This window comes from Hipposideros armiger, unplaced genomic scaffold, assembly GCF_001890085.2.
Source record: "Hipposideros armiger isolate ML-2016 unplaced genomic scaffold, ASM189008v1 scaffold_107, whole genome shotgun sequence".
Classification (NCBI taxonomy): domain Eukaryota; kingdom Metazoa; phylum Chordata; class Mammalia; order Chiroptera; family Hipposideridae; genus Hipposideros; species Hipposideros armiger.
In genome coordinates, this window is record NW_017731457.1 from 2,865,305 (window position 1) to 2,881,010 (window position 15,706).

The following is a 15,706-nucleotide window of genomic DNA, read 5'->3' on the forward strand; positions in this document are numbered from 1 at the left end:
TGCCTCCTACTTAGCAGGTTGGTTGTGAGAGGAGTAGAAAGTCCATACTTGAAGCACCTGGCACATAGTAAGGGTGGTTGCTCTGATCCTGTCCACTGCCTGTCCAGCCTCCAACCCACAGGGGAGGAGAAAGGCCCAGGGAGGGTCAGGGCTTCACCTGCCCCGTCCCCATTCCCACCCCCATCCCAGCAGGGTGCAGGCTCTGAGCTCCTGACCCTGTTCAGTTCTTACTCTGCCTTGGAGGTGGAGACAGAGGTCTGGGCTGGGGCAGGCCGCAGCTTTCTGAGGTACTGGGTTTGCCTGGAAAGAACACAGGCTCTCGGAAGGCCCCCTGGCCTTCCTGGGCTTAGATGGCCCTGTCGTGGGGTTGGCGGTCACCTGGCTGGCACCCCCGGAGAAATGTGGCTCGTGGAAAGCTGCCTTCAGTTGAGAAAGGCTTCTTGGGTGAGGGCAGGTGGTGGGGGAGTGGGATGCTGAGCCGGCCTCACCAGATGTGAGCCAGAAGCTGGTCCCGGTGGGTGGGATCCTGGGTTCACCTGGAGGCTTTTCTGAGAGTCTCGTCCCCTCGATCTGAGTAGAGCTTCCACAGTCAGGACAGCTACGCAGTGCCAGTGGGTATTGTGCTTTGGCCTGGCTTTTTCTCCACAGCGACCAGTCAGGGTAGAAGTCTGTGTGTGTGTACATGTGTATGTGTGTGGGTGTGTGTGAGGGGGGGTACTCCTTTGCCTGTAGCTGCCTTTCAGGGAATAACAGTTGATGCCTTTACAGCTATCACCGCTTTGGTCAGTATTAGGTCTCCTCTTTTTAGACGAGGTAACTGAGACTCAAGAGGTGACATTAATTGATCCCAGCCAAGAGCCAGAATAAAATCTGACGTTACCTGGTCCCAGGCCCCCTGTTCCCCTCATAACTATCACTGGGCTCTCTGTGGTCTAGAGGGAGCTAGCTTTTGAACCCTCAGGCTTGTACATCTTTGCAGCCACAGGGCCGTGAGCTTGGGTTCGAACCAGAGGCCAAGATCAGGAACTCCCCAGCAACCTCACGGCGGGATGAGGAGCCCGACCGGGCCACTTCCCAGGCTGCACTGGTCTCCCTGGCCCCTCCTCTTTGCCCTCACACAGGCTTTGCTGCTGTTCTCTCGGTGATTCTGCCGCTGCCTCTGTCTGGACAAATCCCCCAGCTGTACCAATTCCCTCTCGCTAGCTGGGGGAGTGTCTTGTCCTTGGGTGGGGCCTGTTGGTGCACTTGCGCACAGAGGAATGGGAGATTTTGAAAGGAGCCCGGTAGCCAGGTTTTCACTTCCTGCTGAATCTCAGCTGCTTTCCAGAGTCACTTGGCTTTGGAACCAAGTAGGTATGTCACTGAGATCCCATAGCCCAGGGACAGGCTGGAGAAGACTTTACAGCATGTCATGACAGTGTCAGTGTAGCCGTCATCTGCAGTCAGCGTGCACACATCCCCACACGGGGTAGACATCTTCTATATGCTCGACTCATAAAACTTGTTTTACCGAGACTTTCTTATAAGAAGAATGAAAGTGGAGTGAAACAACGCTGCCAGCACATGCTCCAGAGTAGTTTGTTCTAGAAGCTGCTATTTGACTCTTCCGCTTGTCCTCCGAAGAGCCTGGGTCCGGTTTTCTGACCAAATGTGCACAGGGATCCGAAGGCTGTGACCTGCTGCTGTCCTGCCCTCTTCCACCGCCTCTTCCAGGGCCTCCAGCGGGTGGGCCTGGATAAGGCGTAGCCAAGCGGAGTGTTCTGCCCCTGGCTTCACATCTCTCCGCTCTTGCATGCTGACCCTCCCGTCTCAGCCCCTCTAACATCCTCCTGGCAGCTTTGACCTCTCTCTTGTCTTCCTTTCTCTCTGGTTTCAGCATCTGCAGTTCGTTCTCCTTGGGACAATACTGATGCTTTCCTCTCTTCTAGGAGGGACTTCAAAGCCAGAGCCAGAGCAGGTGATAAGAAACTATACTGAAGAGCTGAAAACGGCCCCAGATGAGGTAGGTGTCACAAGAGCCATGCTGCCGTTAAGTTTTGCTTAGAAACAAGTGGCAGCGCCAGCCTGGTCCCTGCTGGAAGGGCACTTACCCAGATGCCTCTGGGTGCCAGCTCCATGCTCTGGGCACTTGGGTTTAATCTCCCAGCCTCCCGTAGGAGGCAGGCCTTTCCAAGATGAAATGGCTGTGGCTTCTGAGACTTGGGTTCTGATTTTAGCTTTGCCACAAACAAGTGTGCTCCTGAGCAGAGCTTTTCTTGCACAGGCCTCTGTGTAGCCCTGTGCCATCCTGGGGGCCAGGGGTCCTGGAGACAAGGGATGGAAGAGCCTGCCCCACCCCCAAAGGCTGATGACGGTGTAAAAGGGAAGTGGCCTTGTCCAGGCAGCAGTGCCGCCCCTCTAGCTGTTGGGAGAGCAGCTCAGGGTTCCCGTAATTAACAGGGCCTGCCAGACCTCCGTAACAGCTTCAGTAGGACCCAGACCTCTCTCTGCTGGCCCACACTTTGGGGGCTTCAAGTGCCACTTTTCTCCTATTTGAATGGAGAGTCCTGGAGACTGGAGGAGGTGGGTTAAATGTCAGTCCTTTCAGTTCAGAACCGAGGACTCTTCATGGGCCTGTTTCTCCTGCAGGTTGGGTATGTGAGAAACACCTGGGTGGTAAAGGTTGATACAGAAGCCCGCAGGACACCCTTGTGTCTCCCATCGTTCCTCCAGCCCTCTGCTCCCACTTCCCAGCACTCAGCCGGGCTTTTTCTTTGCCCTTGTGCTCATTGGGCACAACTGGGATGGCTGTGAAGCTTCCGGATCTGCTCCCCTGTCTCTCGTCTCATGTGCCCCCTGCAGGTGCCACCGCCCCTCCCAAACTCTGTGCTGGTTCACACCTCACATCATTCTCTAGCTTCTACCCAGAACGCCCATTCCCACACTTGTCGACCTGACAAGTGCCCTTTTCCCTTGGAAACCCAGCCTGGAGCGCCTCTCCTGTCGTCTCTGTCTGGCTGTCCCGCTGCCATCTGGCCCGTGCTTCTGTTACTGCACTGGCCCCTGGGCTCAGCGCTGCCTTTCCTCCCCCGTCCTGTGGTGAGCCCCCTGAGGGAACAGCTCCCGGGGACTCATCTGTGTTCCCAGCCTCTGGAACAAATGGCTGTTGGATTGACTTTGGCTGTAATTTCAGCAGATGCTGGCCTTTTTCTACAAGACGCGCCTCTCTGGGCGCAGTGTCTCTCTTGGTGACTGTGCCCTGTGTTTGGTCCCCCTCCAGGACTGCATCATCTGTATGGAGAAACTATCCATGGTGTCTGGGTACAGCGATGTGACCGACAGCAAGACCATTGGGCCAGTGGCTGTAGGCTGCCTCACCAAGTGCAGCCATTCCTTCCACCTGCTCTGCCTGCTGGCCATGTACTGCAATGGGAACAAGGTGCCCACATGCCCAGGGTGGGGGCCAGGGAGACCCGTCAGTCATGTTGCACCTGAGCAGGTGACAGGAGCTGCCTTGCGAAGGACCTGGGGTGTTCTTGGAGGCAGCCCCTGCTCTATAGCAGAATGGGGGTCGGCAGCTGGGGTCTGGGGTGGCAGGTGACTCCTGGCTGCACCTTCTTCAGAGGAGTTTGGCCAAAATGGACAGAGATTGGGAGGACAGAGAGAACTGAGTCACATGGCAGACCTTCAGGCTTGGCTTGGCCGCTTTCTGCAGTATCCCTGTGCATCCTGTACCAGCCAGGGTGCCAGCACCAGCAGTCACAGGGTTTCCTGCTTGATTTTAAATGTGAATTGACTCTGGGGACTTTTACTTATAAACCTAGTTTTCCTACCTGATGCTAGTCTCCTGGTACTTACTTCCTTTAATGAAAATTGTATAACGAGTTTCTAGTGCAAAATTTACGTTGCCAAGGAAGCTGTTGGAATCAAGGCTGCCTGGGAGTCAGGCCATCTGCCCAGAACCCGTTGTGTGACAGCAACTGACCTGTCTCCCCGTGGGCCTCCTTTTTTATCTGGGCAGCGGGTGGCTGTGCCTAGGTGCTCTCTCAGGGCTGCCAGCTCAGCATGTGGCATTCTGCCTTGTCTCAGGACGGAAGTTTGCAGTGTCCTTCCTGCAAAGCCATCTATGGAGAGAAAACTGGGACCCAGCCCCGGGGGAAGATGGAGGTGTTCAAGTTCCAGGTGTCCCTCCCCGGTCATGAGGACTGCGGGACGATACTCATAGTTTACAACATTCCTCATGGCATCCAGGTAAGGAGGCCCCGGCACAAGAGGAGCCTCCTCAGATCAGTCTGGAATCAGTCCCTCTCCCAGCAGCCTGCCCCTGGTCACTGTGAGGATGCCTGGGTTGCTGAGTTCAGGGTCCCAGGAACCAGGAGGTGCTAGTGCTGGGGGATTGAAGAAAGTTCTTAGGGCTGTGGAAGCAAAGAGATGGCCCTCAGCGCTTTCCTGAGATAAGGAGGGCTTCCTGGAGGTGGAGACATCTTAGCTGGACTTGTACTGGGCAGAAGACCAAATGTATAAGCAGGAGGAACCCTTGTGTTGAGTGTCCTGGGGCAGGAACCCTCCCAGGGCAGAGCATAGGACAGGGAGGTGCCAGCAGTGAGACCGAGAGACTGGCTCAGTGGCCAGATCAGGCCTGGGTTGGGTGTGGCAGGCCTGGGCCTGGATGTCAGAAACAAGACAGGAACCCTAGCGGAAGGCCCCAGGGTCCCAGAGGAGACCCAGACAGGAGCACTGGCCCCATAGGCCTCCTTCCTTGGGCCAGGATTGACTTCAGAGCCTGGGGGCATTTGTGGAAGATACAGAGCAGCATAGCTAGGAGCCCAGGGGGCCCGTAGACGAGTTTTGTTTAATCACGTGCTCTTCCCTGGTTTCCCTCTACTACGTCTCCCTGGCCCAGTGAAATTTAAAAACATTGCAGAGAGGGTTGGAGCCCCAGGGCAGGAGGGGAACTTGTACATGGCGTGTCACCGTGTGGCAGAGGGCAGGAGCAAGGGCTGTCTGCCATGCAGCCCCCTGCCCTCCTGCCCAGGCTACTGTCATTGTCTCAGGGCCCTGCTCCAGCCACTTCTAGAGTGAGGAGCAGAAGGGCCAGTGTGACGGATTGAGGGCATCCTGAAGGCGGGCAAACCCTGCCCTCAGTCCAGAGAGCCCAGTGCCCAGAGGGTCGCTGAAGAAGGAGGAGCCTCCGTCCCAGCCTCTGAGGGGTTTCAGTCTCATCAGGGAAATAAAGTCGGCAGGAGTGTCTGTGCCAGGCGGGGTGGTCGTGGGTGGGAGGTCATGTTCACGTTGGATCTGTGAGGGTGGCAGGATTTGAGACAGCAATTTATTTGGTCACTTGAGTGCAGGAATAGCACTGGCCAGGAGGGCAAAGGGGCAAGGCTGGGCCTCCATGTCCCGTGCATCTCTCGGAGCACCCCTACTCCTGTGTTCCTCCTGCAGGGCCCTGAGCACCCCAACCCCGGGAAGCCATTCACCGCCAGAGGGTTTCCCCGCCAATGCTACCTTCCAGACAATGCCCAGGGCCGCAAGGTAAAGACTCGCCACCACCGTCAGGGAGGGGCCCTCCTGCTGGCAGGCCTGTGCCCACCTGCTGGTGCCAGTGCCAGGTGGGTGGGGTGGAGAGGGCCTGGCTCAGCCCAGCAGCGGGAAGCCTGGTGTCCACACTCGTCTCTGCTTCTACTCGCCATACTGCAACAGGAGGAGGGGGACTTGACCCGGGGCTGGATGAGGTGTGGGCCACTCCTTTCTGGGGACCTTGCTGTGGTTTGGGCATCCTCAGGGTGCCAGGAGTACAGGGAGAGGTGACCGGGACTTCACAAGGGCTCTAGCGGGGAGCACAGGCCATCTCTTTTAGCAGCCTGTCAGCCAGGTGATGCCTCTGCACTGAGACCCAAGTTGGGACTTTCCTTGCTCATGGGAGACCATTCTAGGCAGACAGAACAGCTAATGTAGCAGCTTTGAGGTGGGAACAGGCTCAGAAAATGTGAAGAGTCCGAGGGAGAGCCAAGTGGGTGAGGGGGCGTGAGGTGGTTGAGGGGGCAGGGGAGGTGGATTGGGGCGCCCTCCAGGTCAGCAGTAGGAATTGGGCTTTATTCTAAGCACTGTGATGCCATGAGGTGAGGGCATGTCAGTGGAGGAGTAAGAGCTGCAGACTGTAGGTTTGAGAAAGCTCCCTCTGGTGCTGTGAGAGGATGGACTCCAGGCTGCCAGGCATGGAGAGCAGCAGGAATGGGAGAGAGCAGGGATGCCTGGATTCGATGAAGAGGGTGAGGAGGAGCTAATCCAAGATGTACTTGGAAGGCGGGAAGAATCAGAGTGGCTCCAAGTTGGGGGCTGAGTAGATGGCAGCACTCTCTGAGGCGGAGGGCCAGCCGACAGGTGGGGCGGAGACTTTAGTCATGGAGGTGCTCAGTTTGAGGTCCAGTTGGACTTTCAGATCCACAGTTGGAGTTCCAGGGGGTTAGGGCTGGAGCTGGAGGCCAGGGACCCCCACACATGGGGCTTCATGCCGTTGAACGTCACTTAGGAGACAGCAGATTGCAGTGGAGAGGAGAAAGGCCCCAGCTCCCAGGGGCCCTACCACTGGTTGAAGGTACCTGTTGAATGAACCACAGGCCCAGCACGCAGCATTGCACAGCCCACAGCTGACATTGGTGGATGGTTGGTGCTGCCGTCCTCGTCCTCATCACCGGGGCGAATCAAGGGCCGAGGGTGGGGACCTTCTGCCCCAGGGGGAAAAACTGAAGGCACAGGCCAGCACTCAGTCACCCTCCCTTCCCTCTCTCTCTCTCTCCTCTTCCGGGCCCTCTCCCTCCTGGGGCAGGTCCTGGAGCTGCTGAAGGTGGCCTGGAAGAGGCGACTGATCTTCACGGTGGGGACGTCCAGCACCACGGGGGAGACCGACACGGTGGTGTGGAACGAGATCCACCACAAGACAGAGATGGACCGCAACGTGACAGGCCACGGCTACCCTGACCCCAACTACCTGCAGAATGTGCTGGCCGAGCTGGCTGCCCAGGGGGTGACTGAGGACTGCCTGGAACAGCAGTGACCCGCCAGCCTGGCAGCCAGCCTCCCCACCCCTGCTGCTGGCAGGCAAGCGGGAAGGTGCCTTTCCTCAGAGGCTGGAATGTTTGTTGCGGGCACGGGGTGCTCCACAGAAGCTGGGGCTTCTCCTGTCTGCCTTTCCCCCTTCCGCCTCCCCTCCAGGCCTGGGTCTCCATGGGAATTGGGCAAGCCTGGGGAGTTGTCACTGTGGGGGCTTAAGATGCAGCTACCTCAGTGCATGGGGGGGCCCTCTGTCCTTGGCTGGCTGTGTTGGGCCTCCAGTGCTGGGGGCCTGGCATGGGGTGGGGAGAGACTGCCCACCCCCAGCCAGGGGCAGGCATGGGTCTGGGTCAGCTTCTTATACCTCAGATGTTCTGTTTGCAATAAATGCCTGATAGCCAAAGTCATCAGGCCCTGGTGTGTCTGTCAGTGGAGAGGCCATGTTTGTGTGTGTGTGTGTGTGTGTGTGTGAGTGTGAGTGAAGGCCAGCACACGCGTGTCTTGCTGTATCAGAGCGGAAAGGGACCACATAGGCTGTCCAACCCCATTTTCTAAATGAAGAAACAGGCTATGGTGAGGACCAGAGAGCCCGTGACACTGACCTTGCTGCTTCCCCATCCCCCAGCCCAATCCTCCTTGCAGTGTGCAGTCCAGCAACTCAGAGCCCACCATCCCATTACTTCCCCAGGTTCTGGAGAATGCTGCTCACAGGAGGGGGTACTGCTGTCTCCATTCTACGTGGGAGGAAACAGGTTCAAGGGCGTAGTAACTGGCTCAAGGTCCCAGGCTAGTAGTAGACCCAGAGCCAGAATCAGGGCCAGGATTGGGCTGACGCCATCCTCACAGTTCTAATTCTTCTGGACCTTCTTAGAAGGAGGATCAAATACCCCCAGGCTTGCTGTCTGCCTGGGGGCCGTGCTCGTGACCTGGGGCCACAGGGACGCACAGAACAGCATTTTGAGTGGGCATGGGGCACTTTTGCCTTTGCGAGCCCCTTTCTCCATAAGAAAAAAAGTTAAATTCTGTTTTATGATGTGTTGGTATAAAGACGAATATATAATAGAGCACTTTCTTCCATTTATTTATTATTTTCTTCCATTTAGAAGTTCTTTTTTTCCCCCTTCTGATTTTAAAAGAAATTAAGATGTTTTCCTGGGCCCGTAAAAGTATTGTGGGCAATGTGCCCACTGAGCCTCATGGAGGAGCTGGTCCTGGGGAGAGGGGGAGGCCTGGCTGGACCCTCAACCTGTTTGGTTCCACGATGAGACCTGCTCCTGGGAGTTGGGTGGGTGCCTGAGTGCTGCTGCTGTCTTGGCTCCCACCATTAAAGTATAGTGAGAATCAGAATGGGAGGAAATGTTTGCAAATCACCTTCCCGATAAAGGTATAGTATCCAGACTATAAGGAACTCAACAATAAAAAGGCAAATACCCAGTTTTTTAAAAGAGCAAAGGCCTTTTCTCTGAAGAAGATACACAAATAGCTGACAAGCACGTGAAAAATGCTTACAGTCATCAGGGAGACACAAATCAAAACCACAAAGTGATACCACTTCACACCCATCAGGATGGTTATTAATAAGAAAAGGGAAGGAAAACAGCAAATGAGAAGGCTGTGGAGAGACGAGCCCCCACCTGCTGCCGGAGGGGATGTAAAAGGCAGCTGCTTTGGAGAACGGTTGGGCAGTTCTCAAAAAGTAGCTACCGCATGACTAAGCAATTCCACCCCCGCTTCATATCCAAGAACTGAAAACATGTCCTCATAAAAACTTGTACATGAATGTTTACAGCAACATTCATAATAGCCAAAAAGTAACAAAAACCCAAATATCCATCAGCTGATGAATGGATAAGCAAAATGTATATACACACAATGGAATGTTATTCTGCCTTTAAAAGGAAGCATTCATACATGCTACGACATAGAGGAATATTAAAAACATCATACCAGGGCCAGCCGAGTGGCTCAGTTGATTAAAAGCACAAGCTCTGAACAACAGGATCGCCGGTTCGGTTCCCACATGGGCCAGTGAGCTGCACCTGAGCTGAGTTGTCAAAGGGTGACAGGATGGCTCCTAACAACAAGGCTGCTGGTTCGACTCACGCAGGGGATGGTGGGCTGTGCCCACCCGCAACTAAGATTGAACATGGTACCTTGAGTTGAGCGGCCACGAGCTGCTGATGGGCAGCCGGATGGCGACTGGACTTGGAGCTGAGCTAGCTGTGCCCTCCACAACTAAGATTGAAGAACAACAACATGGCTGTTCCCCTTCCCCAATTCCCCAATAAAACGTTTTAAAAAAAAAATAAACGAAAGAAAAAACATCATGCCAAGTGGAAGAAACCAGACAGAGAAGACCACATACTGTGTGATTTCATTTATGTGAAATGTCCAGAACAGGCAAATCCGCACAGAGAGAAAGGAGATTAGAGGGAGGAGGGAGTGACTGTTTTCATGGGCACTGTTTCCTCGTGATGAAAAGGTTCTGGAATTAGTTGTGATGATTGCACAACTTTGTGATTATACTAAAAACCAGTGAACTGTACACTTTAAAAGGATGAATTTTAGGATATGTGAATTATATCTCAGTTAAAAATACATATCTTAAGAATCAAAGGGTACAGCTGAAACTAATTCTAAAAAACGTGTATTTCACAATAAAAAAATAAAAAAAAGAACCAAAGGGTATAATTAAGTGAGGGGCTTGACATCTGTCAAGGGCTCAACTGATCTTTAAGTTCCTCCTTTGGACTAGGGACCTGAGGAACGAGGGAGCATGTGGCCTCGTGGAGAAAAGGCAGGAAGGGCAGGGCCAGCGGTGCCGTGATGGGACTGGAGCTGAACAGGTTGCAGCTGCCCAGGGCTTGCTCCTGGGTGGGGATGGAAGACCAGAGGGAGTCTCCTGGTGCCTGGGGTGCAGGAATCTCAGGCATGTGGCCCTGAGCCCATGTTTCCACACATTGGCCACCCTCCCCAGGGCTGGGAGGTAGGGAGGCTGGGTGGGTCTAAACGCAGACATGGGATCTGAGGTGGCTTGGCCAGCAGTCTAGGGGTCCGGTGGCCTCTCTCTCAGTCCTGGCCTAACCCACACTAGAGCACTGCCCAGATCCCTCCCTGTGGTGGGCTGGGCTGGGGGGAGGGGTTGGGGTGCATTCACATTTTCAGGTCTTTCCAGCCCTTGGGCAGCCTGGCAGCCTGACTAACCAGCTCTCCAGGCCTAAGGTGTTGGGGGAAGGGGTGCTACAGAAGGCAGCCAGACCAGCCTCAAGCTGTGGATGTTGTAGAAGGCAGTGGACATGGGGCTCCCCCAGAGGCAGCCTCGCCTGTGCCTGCTATTCCTCATGGTGGCGCTGGTCTGGCCCCAGCCCTGCGTGAACTTGGGTGAGTAGGGGTCCAGGGATTGGCAGCACCTGACCAGCCAGACCCAAGGGGCTGGGGCACCTGCTGGAGTGATTGGACTCCACACCCTCCCATTGGGAGAGGTGGCCCCAGGGGCAGTGGGTCCCAGGACCCTCATGCCTATCTCCATGGCCGCAGAGCTGATCCCCTACACGCCGCAGATAACAGCTGGGGACCTGGAAGGGAAGGTCACGGCCACCACGTTCTCCTTGGAGCAGCCTCGCTGTGTGCTGGACAGGCATGTCAATGCTACTGACACCATCTGGCTGGTGGTGGCCTTCAGCAACGGTGTGTCATGGTGCAGGTGTGGGGCCTGGGGTGAGCGGTGTGACTGAGGAGAGCTACAGGGTCCGGGAGACTCTCATATGACTTTTGACACTGTTGGTTGACAGTTGGGCTTTAGTGACAGGGGGATCTGAGAGGGTGACAAAGCCTGCTTTGTGTCTGTAGGGGCCCTCTGGGCACTGAGGCATAGAGGACTGACCAGGGCTGGAGGCCTTGGACACAGCCAGGGGCTGTCGCAAAAGAGGCCTGGCTTCACCCGCCAGCCAGCCTCATCTGTCTGTCCCTCCCTGCAGCCTCCAGGGACTTCCAGAACCCACAGACACTGGCTGAGATCCCAGCCTTCCCACGGCTACTGACTGATGGCTACTACATGACGCTGCCCCTGTCCCTGGACCAGCTGCCCTGCGAGGACCTTGTGGGTGGCAGCGGCACCCGTGTGCTGCGGGTGGGCAATGACCCCAACTGCCTAGCTGACCTCCACCAGCCATCCTACTGCAATGCCCCCCTCCCAGGCCTCGGACCTTATAGGTAGGTCACCCCATCTGGAGCCTGGGACAGGGGCTGAGCTGGCAGACAAGGGGTTTTGGGAACCAGGGTTGCCTGCCCTAGCCTCTCCCAGGCCCCATCTTCGCTGTAGGCTAAAGCAGGCCCTTCCCCTTTGCAAGCCTTGGTTTCTTCCTCTGGGGCTGGGGACCAGCAATGATTACATCTAGGGTCAAGCAGAATGCTGTCTTTCCAGGGGGCCCAAGAGAAAGAGGTGGTACCACAGAGCTGATGGGGGTGGGGTGGATCTGCAGGGCTGTAGTCATGAGCCCACTGTCCCTCCCGTGGGTAGATCTGGTGGGAAACAGCCCAGGGCTGAATTCAGGCCCAGTCAGTGGATATGAGGTAGGAAAGCAGGAGAGAAGACAACCACCCACTTTTACAGGTGAAGGGACTGAAGCATAGGGTGCCAAGTGGCTTGGTGAGGTCAGGGTAGAGACGGGGTGGGAAAGCGGTGTCCAGACCAGGGCTTCCTGGGCCATAGGACGAGGCTAGGTATCCTCAGAAAGAAGAAGTCCAGCTGGGAGAACCGGGCAGGGTCACAGGGAAGGTGGGTGTGGTGTGGGCTGGGCCACCGCCTCCCTCTGCCCTTTCACCCAGCCCAGCCAGGTCCCCTCCCCCCTCACTCAGGCCCATCCTCTGGCTAGGTTCCATCCCTAGCAGCCACCAGAGCCAGCTTCCCTCAGTGCCAGCCTGCCTGGGTCCCTCAATGCTCAGAAAACTTCCAGAGCTCTGTAGTCCCTGCACCTGAGCCCTGAGCTCCTCCACACAGCCCTTGGTGCGCTCGGTGCCAGCCTGCCCCCTCCCGGAGAACCTGGGCTCTGAGTGTGCCCTGAACACACTCCTCCGTCCTTAGGCCTTCACCCGGGTTGCTCGCCCCTCATGAGGGGACTTCTATGGCCTCAGAGACTCCACTGGGCCAACAGTTCTCTGAGAGGCCTCTGGCCCTCAGCCCATGCACCCCACTGAGGCACCCTGAGGCACCTATATGTGATATTTAGTAACTGGGGCCCCTAAACCTGTTAGAGTGTCTGGAGAGTAATGGTTCTGATGGACTGGGGCTGATGACAAGTCATCATGGCCAGAGAGTTCTCAGAGAATTCTCAGAGGAGGGCCAGGCCATGGCTGGTCCTGATGTACCCTCCCCTCCCCTATACCCGGGAAAAGCCCACAGCATGGCCCAGAACAGCTGCCTGGGGTCTGGCTGCAGTGGGCACCCTGCCCAGTACAGTTGAGGCTCTGAGGCTCACTCCTTCTCCTCTCCCCAGGGTGAAGTTCCTCCTGGTGGACGCCAGGGGCTCACCCCGGGCCCAGACCAGGTGGTCTGAACCCATCACTCTCCACCAAGGTAACACTGGGGAGGGGGTGTTCTGGCTTCAGTCTGCTTGACACCCTCTGCGCAATGGTCATGCTCAGCCAACCCCTCCCCCTGCTGCCATGGGACTGGGGACCTGGCAGCAGTCTTCAAGTCCAGCCCACCCCCCACAGGCACCAGCTCTGTCCATCCCCAAATGTTTGCCAACTTTCGGGTGCCCAGGTCCCAGCTCAGTCAGACTTGGGCAGAAACAGCCTTCCCCTCCTGCAGGGAGCCAGCCCCGGGCCCAGCAGTGCTGGGTGGAAAAGGGCCAGGGCAAGAAGGAGGCCAGGGTCAGTCAGGGTCACGGGTTCTGGGAGGCTTCCCTCAGCAGGGCCCCAAGAAGCCAGCATGAGTCACCAGGCTGAGGAAACTGCACGTGTGAAGGCCAGAGTGTCCAGGGTGGGGGATGCCTGGGAGATGGGCTGCAGAGGCCGGGGGTGGGGGTAGAGGCTTGGTCTCTAAAGTGCTTGAATGCCAGGCTTCAGGGAGCAGGGCAGCCACATGGTCAGCACCAGTCTGCCCGCCATGGGTGAACACATTGGTGGAAACAGCCTAGAATGTGAGAACAAAGCAGAGGCTGGAGCGATGGGTGGTCCAGCCTGGCAGGGCACAGATGTCTGTCTGAGATGGACAGGTGGATGGGGCTCAGGAGGCTGTCTGGGGACAGGAGGTAGCCAGGCTTTGGGTGTGAGCATGGGTCCAGGAGCAGCCTCTGAGCAGCTGCTGTATGTGCAGGGAAGTCCCCAGGCTCCATCGACACGTGGCCAGGGCGGCGAAGTGGTGACATGATCGTCATAACCTCCATCCTCTCGTCTCTGGCTGGCCTCCTGCTCTTGGCCTTCCTGGCAGCCTCCACTGTGCGCTTGTGAGTGGTGACACCCCGAGAGCCCCTTCCCCACACGAAGCCCCTTCCCTCTCCCTGGCCCCAGCACCTGGAAGGCATCCCTGACCCTGCAGTTTTGAACTGGGAGGTGTCCCTGGGAGGGCTGTGCAGGGAATTTCCACCCTGAGTGTCTCTCCCCTGGGAGGTCAGGAAGGTGGTTCAGCAGCTCCTCTGACCACAGGTTCAGAGAAGGAGCCACCTTGCTCTGCCTCTGTCCCTCAGGGTGTCCTTTGCCTGGGCCCTTATCCTCCTGGGCCTTGTTTCCTCTCCAGTGAGCTCTCTGTCATCTCAGTGAACTGACAACAGGTAGTCAGGGTGACCACCTGGAGGAGGCAGGCCTCCAGCTGGCTCTAGATGGGAGAAAAGGGAGATCAGAGGCTGCAGGGGGAGGGATCTGGGAGTGAGGCGGGCACCCTGACAAAGTAGCAGTCTGCGCCGTCTGGCAGGGACACAGCTCTTTCTTCTCTCTTTGTCTAGCTCCAGCCTGTGGTGGCCTGAGGAGATCCCAGAGCAGCTGCGGATTGGCTCCTTTATGGGCAAGCGCTACATGACTCACCACATCCCACCCAGTGAGGCCGCCACCCTACCCGTGGGCTGTGAGGCTAGCCTGGACCCCCTCCCCAGTTTCAGCCCCTAGCCTGGCCCTTGTGGCTGGGGCTAGGGAAGTGGGGGGGGAAAGGGGGTTTGTGAGGGCAAAATGCTCCTTCCCAGTCCCTACACCTACATGCCCCTTCCCCCATCACACTCCCCGCTCTGCCTGAAATCCCACCACCAGCAGCCCTGACTGCCTTTCCCATCTCCTGCTCTCTCCAGACAACTGAAGTGGCATGCAAGGGAGTTTGGGGGAGGACCGTGGTCAGGCTGGGCATCCAGTCCCCATCTCCATCCCTACCTCTGTCCCACCTGCCCTCCTGCCAGTGGGGCTGGAGGTAATGGGTGAAGAGCCAACCTGACCAGTTTCCAAGCCCCAGGAGGAGGACCTCAGAGGGCCTTGCTCTGTCCTGTGAAGGGAGCTGAGTTGGGCCCATCATGGGGTGTATGAGACCTGAGCCTCCCTCTGTCTCTCTGTCCCTCTGTCCCACCTGCCAGTGGCTGGGGCTGCAGTGAAGGCTTCAGAGGCACTGGCCTCTCCTGTGGGTGGCTGGAAGGTCAGATAGAGTGTAGACACATATTATGACCATCCGGCCCCACTTCTGCCCCCTTGCATACACAGAAGGCTCATGCACTTATCCGCTCACTAGCACTCCACAAACATTTGTTGAGTATCTGCTGCCACACACAGTGTTAGACATGGGGCCTCAGGTAAATCTTGGGGAGCTCACTGACTGCTCTGGATCTCAGATGACCACGTATCTAGATATGACCTGTTACTGTTTGGGGGGCTGTCACACTCTCAGATTGTCACCTACCCTCAGGCTCACACTCCTTCAGACAATCACCCCAATGGACTCTCTGGGGTCCATGACCACCTATCACGGGGGAGTACAGGCTTCATTCCCCCAGTGTCCATCTGCCCACAAGGGCGGTGGTACCCACTGTAGTCACATGAGGGCGCCGGTGCACCTCAGCTGTAGCCGCAAGCCCAGCGCATGCGCATTCCTATTCACAGACAAGCAGGGAGCTGTTGGCGGCCCGCGGGCTCCGGCCAGGTGACTTATTGCAAAGAGCCGCCGCCACTCAGTGGGGTCTCTCGAGGTCAGGGCTCCATACCCAACCTCGGCCAGGCCAGAGGGATAACCAATCACGCTCCCGCTTGAGGACCTACTGTGTGCCTTCCAATCCGCACAGCAGCCACCGTTTTCTAGATAAACAGGCTCAAGTGATTTGCGCTCTGTGCTCTGTCCACTGCCGTCCCCACTCTATTACCCATCACTGGCCTGACAACAGCTCCCAGCACGCAGCGCACCCCCCATCCCACCCCCTCTTTCGAGGTGAATAAATGCGGTCTGGCTTTTCCATCTGAGTGGTGCCGGTGCTGGTTTTCAAAGAGGAGCATTTACACATGGGCCCAGCCTGGCCTTGCTCTGTCCAGCTCCAGCCCCAGAGCTGCCCTGAGCCTGTCCCCTTGATTGCTAGCCCTAATTGTACTTTGGGGTGCCCCCGTCTCCTGACCAGTCACAGGGAAACCCATAATAGTAGGGACAGGAAGCCTGCTACTAATGCAGCTTATGTGGGTTTAGTGCTTCCTCCTAGGCAAACACTTCAGC

At 56.9% G+C, this 15,706-nt stretch overlaps 2 protein-coding genes across 9 annotated transcripts in view; both read left to right on the top strand.

Moving 5' to 3' along the window:
- The window catches only part of DTX2 (deltex E3 ubiquitin ligase 2), a 39,878-nt gene extending 32,439 nt beyond the window's left edge, over nt 1–7,439 (top strand). For all 8 annotated transcript variants that reach the window (XM_019646893.1, XM_019646899.1, XM_019646898.1 and 5 more), the window contains 5 exons: nt 1,929–2,002; nt 3,260–3,418; nt 4,069–4,230; nt 5,425–5,514; nt 6,809–7,439. In XM_019646893.1, the coding sequence (XP_019502438.1) occupies nt 1,929–2,002; nt 3,260–3,418; nt 4,069–4,230; nt 5,425–5,514; nt 6,809–7,036 (713 nt within the window). In that variant the 3' untranslated portion in view covers nt 7,037–7,439. The remainder of the gene's footprint in view (nt 1–1,928; nt 2,003–3,259; nt 3,419–4,068; nt 4,231–5,424; nt 5,515–6,808) is intronic.
- Nucleotides 7,440–9,904: 2,465 nt separating this feature from the next.
- On the top strand, nt 9,905–15,700 carry UPK3B (uroplakin 3B). The gene is made up of 6 exons (XM_019646828.1): nt 9,905–10,413; nt 10,570–10,719; nt 11,010–11,244; nt 12,528–12,607; nt 13,352–13,481; nt 13,977–15,700. Exons 1-6 carry the CDS (start codon nt 10,329–10,331, stop codon nt 14,134–14,136), a joined length of 840 nt encoding a protein of 279 aa, XP_019502373.1. The 5' UTR covers nt 9,905–10,328; the 3' UTR covers nt 14,137–15,700.
- The last annotated feature ends 6 nt before the right edge of the window (nt 15,701–15,706 follow it).

What these genes read in the sequence shown, in the direction of transcription:
- UPK3B (XM_019646828.1), top strand. Translation starts at nt 10,329, where the DNA reads ATGGGGCTCCCCCAGAGGCAGCCTCGCCTGTGCCTGCTATTCCTCATG. An exon ending in CCAGCCCTGCGTGAACTTGG is followed by an intron (nt 10,414 to 10,569) that starts GTGAGTAGGGGT and finishes CCATGGCCGCAG; the next exon opens with AGCTGATCCCCTACACGCCG. An exon ending in GCAGCCTCCACTGTGCGCTT is followed by an intron (nt 13,482 to 13,976) that starts GTGAGTGGTGAC and finishes CTCTTTGTCTAG; the next exon opens with CTCCAGCCTGTGGTGGCCTG.